This window comes from Myotis nattereri (genome assembly GCF_964212035.1).
Source record: "Myotis nattereri genome assembly, chromosome: 8".
Classification (NCBI taxonomy): Eukaryota; Metazoa; Chordata; class Mammalia; order Chiroptera; family Vespertilionidae; genus Myotis; species Myotis nattereri.
This window is the reverse complement of record NC_138083.1, coordinates 69,843,136-69,852,299: the sequence shown is the minus strand read 5'-3', so window position 1 is coordinate 69,852,299 and position 9,164 is coordinate 69,843,136. Positions and strand designations below refer to the sequence as shown.

General features: G+C 49.0%; 1 protein-coding gene across 1 annotated transcript; it reads right to left on the bottom strand.

Annotated features, from left to right (window-relative positions):
* Positions 1 to 906: 906 nt before the first annotated feature.
* WFDC5 (WAP four-disulfide core domain 5) lies at positions 907 to 7,144 on the bottom strand (the record flags this gene model as incomplete). The annotated part of the gene is made up of 5 exons (XM_081096568.1): positions 907 to 1,001; positions 1,436 to 1,576; positions 1,654 to 1,794; positions 6,454 to 6,537; positions 7,060 to 7,144. 5 exons carry the CDS (start codon positions 7,142 to 7,144, stop codon positions 907 to 909), a joined length of 546 nt encoding a protein of 181 aa, XP_080952694.1.
* Positions 7,145 to 9,164: the final 2,020 nt, after the last annotated feature.

The window sequence follows — 9,164 nt, the reverse complement described above, 5'->3', positions numbered from 1 at the left end:
TTCTCTCTCTCTCTCTCTCTCTCTCTCTCTCTCTCTCTTTCTCTCTCTCTTTCTCCCCCTCACTCTCTCCCTTCAACTCTCTCTGAAAAGCAAGGGGAAAAAATATCCTCAGGTGAGGATTAACAAAACAAAAAGACAAAAAAGAAAATGGAGGTGAATGAAGTGTTGTCCAATGGTGGAGACAGACCCTCCCCAAAGTATGACATCCCAACGGCTCAAGCAACATTTCCCCAAATGTGGAGCAATTTGAAATGACCTTAGGGTGTACCAGGATGCAACATTTTCCAACAATGACTCGGAGTGAGTCTCAGGTTAGAGGCATGTGTCTTTAATCTTCACTTATTACAACAGAGAGCAGGCTTTACAGTCTTGGCAGGTGGCAGCATCTAGCTAGAATTTAATAACATTATTTAATACTGCTTAATCGGACATGATTTTAATGGAACAGAGCGGTTTTCATTGCATTCGCTTTCAGAATCACATTCTACTTGTGCCAAGAGATCCTGCATATCCCGTTTATAGCAGTCACATCAAGTTTTTCTTTGGAAATTACTTATATACAAAAGTGAGTCCACTTAAGGAAAAGCATTCGATAAACAGGAGGACAGGCAGTACACCAAACGTCACGACGCTATTCTGCAGGCGTGGCGAACATTGAGTATGGGGGGACGTGAACAGACATGTTCCGGAAACTGCTGGAACGTACACTCAGGACCCCACACAGAGAGGACTATCTGAATTGGGCATTTTAGGTGGAAGAAACTCGTACGCAGAGGTGTGAAGGTGGGTGTTAGGAAGGACGAGGAGCTCAGTGTGGTGGTGGTGGTACGGAGAGGAGTCCGTGGAGGTCTGGCCATGGACCTTGATTCCCAGGAGGAAAAACCCGGTGGATGGCTGCCGGGGAAGTCACCACGGATCGGTGTTAATCAGGAGGCTGGAACTGTCGCCGGCAGAGACAGTGCTGCTGGGTGGCAGGTCCCAGGCCCCGTCATCAGCCCTTCCTGCAGGGAACCCCATTCTGAGGTTCAGAGCCACAGATCCTAAACCAGAATTAGCCTGAGGAGAGAGAAGGAAAGAGTTAACCCCTCCCATAATAGGGCTCTGAGTTCTGGGCTTGATGACCCATCCAGACCCATCAGCCCAGGCCTGGTGGCCCCCGAAGGCAGGACTCCCTCCTCCCCCATCCTTCACAAGGGCAGACGGAAGCTCAAAGCAGTTCAGGGTTGTGGTCCAGGGGACAAGTTCACCAAGAGAACCAAGGATCCCCAGTTCCTCCATCATTCTACCAGGACCCCTCACACCCCATCCACGTCCCCTTTAATGGCCACAGGGAGGCCCAGGCTTCTGGGAAGGTTCCCACTAAGCGTGTTGACTGGATGGTATCTGAGAGCTGGGCTCGGAGATGGGAAGAGCCTGCCCAGCACACGGGACATACCTCTGACCGGGTTCCGGCAGTCCCGGCCGCAGGCCCCGAGGCAGCAGCGGCTCTTGCCCCTGCAGTCTGCGTCCTGGTGGCACAGGTGCTGAATGGGGCTGAGGCAGCGCAGTCGGTCCTCAGGGCAGGTGCCCTGCTTCACTGCAACACAGGGGCCTGGTGAGCCTGCCCTGGGGCTCGGGGCTTGGGCGGTCAGCAAGGTGGAGGGGGACACTTACCTGCGACTCTACGGACGCACTGGCGGAAGCAACTTCTGTGGCAGCACTTCATCTTTGAGGGACACTGGCTGTCGTCCACGCACTGGTCAGGCACCGAATGGAGGCAGGGCCCATCGTCCGGTGGACACCCGCCATGTCTCTCTGGAAGAGAACCCCCCAGATATTGCGGCTGGAGGCAGACCAGCGTTCTGGAGTAAGGGCTGACCCGGGACTCACCCGCTCTGCATTCTCCTCCCTTTAGTTCTTGCCTGACCTTCGGCAAGTTATTAGTTGTATTTTGTTGATGGACTTGCTTTTAGTTCTTTATTTTTATTTAGTTCTTTCATAGAGGTATAATCGACATACAACATTATGTTAGCTTCAGAAGTACAACAAAATGATTCCATATTTGTATATATTACAAAATGATCGCCCCAATAGGTCTAGTTAACATCTGTCGCCATGCATTGTTAACATTTTGTTCCTTATGATGAAAACTTTTAAGCTCTACTTTCTTAACAACTTTGAAAGAGGCGACACAGGATTATGAACTGTGGATGCCGTGCCGCATGACATCCTCATGACTTCTTTGTTTTCTAGCTGCAAGCTTGTGCCTTTGAATCCCCTTCACCCATTTCGCTCACCCTCCACCCCTCCACTCCCGGCAACCGGTCTGGTTCTCTGTATCTACGAGCTTGGTTTTCTTAGTTTTGTTTTGTGTTTTAGATTTCACATGTAAGTTTTAGATTCCACGGCACTCTTCCTTCTCGGTCTATTTCACTCAGCATAAGGCCCTCACGGTCCATCCGCGGCACAAATGGCTGGCAACTTTTAAAAAATGTTTCCTCCAAGCCCCAGTTTTCTGTTTATGACATGGGAAGCTGGACACCCTCCTTCTGGGCAGCTTTGAGACTCAGATGACATAAAGGATGGGGGCGCAGGGGTGAAGTTCAAAATCTCCACCTGCGCCAACCAGGCTGCTCCTGGCCTGGCCCTTGCCCGTCTCTCTGGCCTCATCCTCTTCACTCCTGTGGCTCCTGAGCCACTCCAGCCCTCTGCTCTTTGCAGGGGCTCACGTGGGCCATGCCTTCGCCTGCTGCTCTGTCAGGTCTCAGCGGAAACACCGCGTCCTCAGGAGACCCTGCCTCGCTGACCCTAGATGGACTCTGTCAGCCCCACACGCTCCCAGAGGCTCCTCCTTCAGTCCGTGATTCTGCCTCTATTTGTCTGCCTCTCTCACTTGGCCGGCAGCTATGGCAATAGACCCCGCTGCCCGTTTTGCTCACCAATAGGCTGACGCACAGCCCTTGACACAAAACGCTAGGGGCTCGGTGATGATTTGAAAGAAAGGTTTTGAAGGGAGACCCAGCTTCGCAGGTGTGTCAGGTGCTGGCAGCCTGGCACACTGTCACACAGCCACCACCGGCCACATGGGCACTGTGCTCCTCACTGCTGCCAGTGGCATTGTTCCAGGGATCTGTATCAGCTGGGTCGCTCAGCCAGTCCTCTGAACGGTTCTAGAATGTTTTGCCCTGGGGCTTACCTAGCCACTTTTCTCGTTAGGATTTTGGGCCATTTCCAGATTTCGTGCAAAAGGCTCGCAGCAACAGCTTCCTCCATGTAGAGGGCGGAAGCAAGGCTGGAAAGGGACAGTGATCGCCCAGACCCACCCGGACTCGGAGTCCTCGTCTCCCAGGGCAATGCTCCTTCTGTCCTGCCCACCCCTCTGCTCTGGCCGCCGCTGGGCCCTGGGGGCAGGAGCTGGTCCCTGGCCTTCCAGCATCTGAGAAAAGGGTCAAGAGCCACCAGAGGCAGCTGGTTCCAGCGCTGTGACTTTTCCTGGTGTTCACCTTCCTCCTCCAGCCCTGACTGGGTGCTGGCTGCACACATAGTAGGCACCTTACTCACACAGTAAGGTTCAAAGTCAACTTCAGTCGAGTAATTGAGTTGGCTTAAATGGAATTGCTGTTTCCTGCTGGATAAAGAGCAGCTTAGCTTTTGGGGGACCCCATACCCTGAGTAGCCTGTCCTTCCCAGGCCGGGGCTGGGAGGGGCCTTGGAAGACTCTCTGGAGTCCAGCCCTGGTCAAAGGGATTCAGGTCGCAAGGAGCTGGGCCAAACTGAGCTGCCTGCCCTCGGTGGAGTCGGGTAGGTCAGGTCTTAGAGCCACGGAGAGCTTCTGGGGGAAGGGCCAGGACCTAAGCCTTGAGGAAAGACAGACAGACAGGAAGGGAGGTGAGAACTGGCATTTCAAGTGGGAGAACTGTGGCGGCAGCAGTAGAGGTGGGAATACGAACCTGGAGGGACAGTGTGAGAGGGTCTGGTGGGTTATACTCAAGTCTTCACCTGCCTTCCTAACCTTCCCTCCTGATCCAGGTTCCCTGCCCACAGACGTGTGCCCAGAGACACGGTCATGTACACACACCGACAGCCACACAGTACTGTCTTCTGGATGTGCTGACTCAGAGAATGAGAGTCCTACCCAGTCACAGTTAAATATACATATTCATGCACACAGACATAGGTACACATGCCTAGTCAACTATGCAAAGTGGTTCTCAACCTTCCTAATGCCGAGACCCTTCAATACAGTTCCTCATGTTGTGGTAACCCCCAACCATAACATTATTTTAGTTGCTACTTCATAACTGTAATTTTGCTACTGTTATGAATCGTAATGTAAATATCTGACAGGCAGGATGTATTTTCATTGTTTGAAACCCACAGGTTGAGAACCGCTGAAGCATAATTAGCTATGGGCTTAACCATATGGAATGCTGATATTCAACTTTTTTGATCTACAAAAATAGCAACTTCATATGATCTGACCTATTCATATACGTGTGTGTGTGTCCAATATATAGCTATATATGTAAAATAATTATATATGTATAAACACAGTCATGTGAACAAATACAGGGTGTTCCAAAAAATGTATACACACTTTGAATAATTATAAAGGCAGTGTTTATTAAAATACATTTCTTTTTCAAAATGTAATAGAGCCCAGCCGGTGTGATTCGGTGGTTGAGCGCCAACCTATGAACCAGGAGGTCACGGTCAGGGCACATGCCTGGGTTGCTGACTCAATCCTCAGTGTGGGGTGTGCAGGACGCAACCAACCAATGATTCTCTCTCATCATTGATGTTTCTATTTCTCTCTCCTTCTCCCTTCCTCTCTGAAGTCAATAAAAATATATTAATTTTTAAAAAGTAATAGAATCTACAGACATTGTATGTATACATTTTTTGGGGACACCCTGTATCTGTTCTTATGAATAAATATACAAGCATACTGCCACATATACATGCCTATACACAAAAATACAGGGGAGGGAAAAGGTTTACAGTTGTTCTTATAGAAAAAATAAAATGATCAATAAATAATAATACAAGAATAAACTCTGTTTTGTGTACTCACAAATGCAAACTGACTTTTGCCCACCCCATACATATACACAGAAATTACACATACACCCAGACATGCAGTCATGTATATGTAAACATGTAGCATGGGTGTGAATAGAGACACGAACATACACACACAGCCATGTGCACGGCCATATGCAAAGAGCTACAGACACAGGCCTCTTCACAATACAATATGACTGTCAAAACCCTTGTTAGATTTCTGTCAGGGACTGTGCCCGGCCCTCTACGCCAGACCCCGGACGTATTTGAGTGGAGGGAATCTGATAAACAGAGGTGACTGTGCTTCCTCGGAGAATAAACCAAGACATCCCTTCCCTCAACTCTGCTGCTTTCCTCCACTCCTCCACTGTCTGAAATTCCGGAGAGCCAGGCAGAGATTCCAGGGGGGAACCCGGGAACGACCCGACGCAATGAACTGGGGGCCACCAACATGCGTTATTGCATTTACTCCTGAGAGAGAGGCATGAGACCTCATCTTACAAGGAGTAGGTTTGGGAGGCGAGTCTTCCTGGTTACGGAGGCCTGCCCGCAGCAGCCACCTGTGACACTGGCTCGGAGGCAGTCTTTATCGTTGGGCAAGTGGTTTCCCACTGAGCCTCGGTTTCCTCATCTGCGAAATGGGCATAAAAATAGTTGTGACCCCACAGCCTTGCAGTGAGAAGGAATGTGGTGATGGCATGTGACTCACAGGCAGCATGGGGTCTGGCCTGGGAACTTGCCAGCACGCTTCCCTCCTCAGCCTGGGAGTTCTGAGCACTCTCCTCCCCAAACCAGCTCATCTCCGGGAGCCCTGCCTCTGAGGAAGGTATAAGTTAGGCCAGAGGGGCCCTGGCTGGTGTGGCTTAGGTGGTTGAACATCATCCCATGCACTGAAAGGTCACCAGTTTGATTCCTGGTCAGGGCACATGCCCAGGTTGGGGATTCAATCCTCGGTAGGGGTGTATACAGGAGGCAACCAATCGATATTTCTCTCACATCAATGTCTCTCTCTCTCTCTCTCTCTCTCTCTCTCTCTCTCTCTCTCTCTCTCTCTCCCTCTCTCTCTCCGTCTTCCTTTCTTTCTCTAAAACAGCGGTCACCAACTGGTGGTCCGTGGGCCACTGGTAGTCCATGAGGTCCGAAAGGTTGGCAACTGCTACTCTAAGAAATCAGTAAAAACATTTTTTTTTTCAGTTAGGCTAGAGGTGGCACAGAGGATGCAGGGAACTGCTCCCCAGGGCCCTGTGGAGGAGGGGACCTGTCCCCTTTACCGTCCCCTTCCCAAGGCAGGGCCAGGGCTACAGGTGTATGTAGGTCAGCGTGTTCCGGCCCAGAAGGGTATGGAAGTGGAGGCCTCGCCCAGGTGAGGAGGCACCTGTCTAACTACTCCAGCAGCCTGGCCTCCCTTACCTGGTGACAGCTCAGCCCCAGCCTTTTGGGGGGAGGCGGGGAGAAAAGAAGAAAGGCTAGAGCTTCCTCCCAACAGATCCAGAGCTGAAAAAAAACAAAACAAAAAAACACGCCCCTACTCAATTCGGAGCCCCTTCCACAGATTGGGCAGGGGGGACAGAAAGGGCCTGAGCAAGACAGAAGCCAGACCAGGCACGGCCTTGTTGGCCACAGAGGACGACAGGAAGGGCTCTCTCCCTGCCGTGTGGGCCCACAGACCCACACACCTATGTGGAGACCACCAGAGCAGAGGGGTACAGACAGAATTGTCTCCTGACCCGCAGAGGCACAAAAATACACATGTACACAGAGATGGGCATGCGTGCACCCAGAACGCCACACTTAGCTGTGTATCACGGACGAGCACAGAGAAACTGGCGGGAAGATGTTTACAGACATAGACAAACAAGCTGATGGGCACAAACAGAACATGCCCACTGAGAAGCAGACATCCACAGCACACACACAGACACACACCGAGCTTCCTGCCTCCCCCAAACCCTGAAGGCTCCCCAGAGAGGCAGAAACCACCTGGTACCTGGAGGAAAGGAACCCGCGCACACTCACCTCCCTTCCTCCTGCCCGAGACAGTGGGCAGCTGGCTCCCCAAAGCCAGGAGGCTCACCAGGAGGAGGAGGCTCCAGGCCCTCATATTTCTGCAGCGGCACCTAATAAGGTCAGGGCCCAGGGGCCCCTAAATTAACACCTGTGGCTCCAGGGAGGCCACAGCAGCTGAGTAAGGGAAGGAAGCTGAGGGGGTGTTGAGTGGCTGCTGGTGGCTGCCTCATCCTGGCCCCACCCCCTGTCTGAAAGCCTCAATGCGAGGGTGCTTTTGCAAGAATGGACGATGGGTGGGGGCAGGACCTGGGTGTTGGGGCCAGGATCCAGGCCTGCCTGTATTGCTGGCTTGGGCTGTGACCCTGAGCAAGTCTTGTTCCTCAATGGGCCTCATTGCTGTCTCCTCAGCTCTCAGGAATCAGGGCCTTATAGTCTACGATCTGATGCTACGTTTTGAATTCTAGCATCCCCTTGGAGGCTTCATTGAGAAGGAGAATTTTATGAGGCTATTTCTTCCCTGATTTTGAAATACACTGTATATTAAAGAAATGCTTTTTCAACTAGGATTATTTTCTAGACATTTTCCTGGGTGATGAAGTGTCCTCCAGTATCTTCATTTCTAATAGCAACATGGTATTTTGCAAGATTGATACGCCAACACATCTATAATCAGTTCCCTTTCGTGGAACATACAGGTTTCCATTTTTTTTCACTCTCATTAAGTAAAGCTGTGACAACAATCTTTGTACATACATTTTGAGTCAGATCTCTGACTATGTTTTTGGGGTAAGTTTGTCAAATTAGAAATGCAAGGCTAGTCAAACTTCCAGTTAAAAATAAATAGGACCTGGGTTTGTAAGGTACAACATGATGACTATAGTTAATAATCATGTATAGAATATTTGACAGTTGCTATGAGAGTAGACCTTAAAAGATCTCATCACAGAAAGAAATTGTAATCATGTGTGGTGACGGAAGTTCACTAGATTTATTGTGGCGAACATTTTGCAATATATACAAATACTGAATCATTATGTTGAACACCTGAAACTAATATAATCTTATATGTCAATTATACCTCAATTAAAAAAGAACCAAACCCCAGAAACGATCAAGCAAACAAACAAAAATGCAACGTCAAAGGGCGGGGCAGTTTTTCAGGCTTTGAATATCCTGAAATTGCATCTCGGAAAACCCACACCTGAAGTAAATGAAAAGTATGGTGATAACCAAAGGGTGAGGGGAGGTAGGTGAGAGTAAAGGGGGGATAATGGGCGTATACAGACCACTTGTATTTCTTCTTTTGCCTGCTTCTGTACTTTGCCCATTTTTATTGAGGAACCTTTATTTTTATTATGGAATTTTAAGAGCTGTTTATACATTAAGGATACTACTAACTTGTCGTGCACAGGGAGCAGGATGGGAAGGTGGTTAGCAGGCGTAAGCTGAAGTCAGGCTGACCTGGCTTTGAATAAGTGCCCCTCGTTCGAGCTCTGTGACTTTGAACAAGTTACTTAACATGTTGGCTCTTCTATAAAATAAAAATAATAAAATAGAGATAATATTTTATAGGATGGTTTTGAGAATTGAATGAGAGGAGCTTGATGAATGTGTAATTCTATCCTCTTTTTTTCCTTTGTACCAATGTTTTCAGTTTTGGGGTAGTTAGCTCAGTCTCTTCATTTGTATTTTCTCCCTTTGTTTTTATGCTGTAAAGTCGTTTTTACTCCAATGCCAGATAATTATTCACTATACTTATAATTCTTTTGTGATTTTTTTTTCTTCCAGAGAGAGAGAAACATAGATGTGAGAGTGAAACATCAGTTGGCTGCCTCCTGCACACCACCTACCAGGAATCGAGTTCATAACCTGGACATGTGCCCTGACCTGGGAATTGAACTGGTAACCTTTCAGTGCACCCGCCAATGCCCAAACAACTGAGCCACACCAGCTGGGCTCTCTTGTGATTTTGAAAAACATGTTAATTCTTTAATCCAGCCCAAATTTATTTGGGCATGGGGGTGAGACAGGGAAATGCCTTTTTTCTAAGTTATTAAGCAATTGTCTTAGTATCATTTAGTAAATAATTCAAACTTTTGCCATTGGTTGGGAAT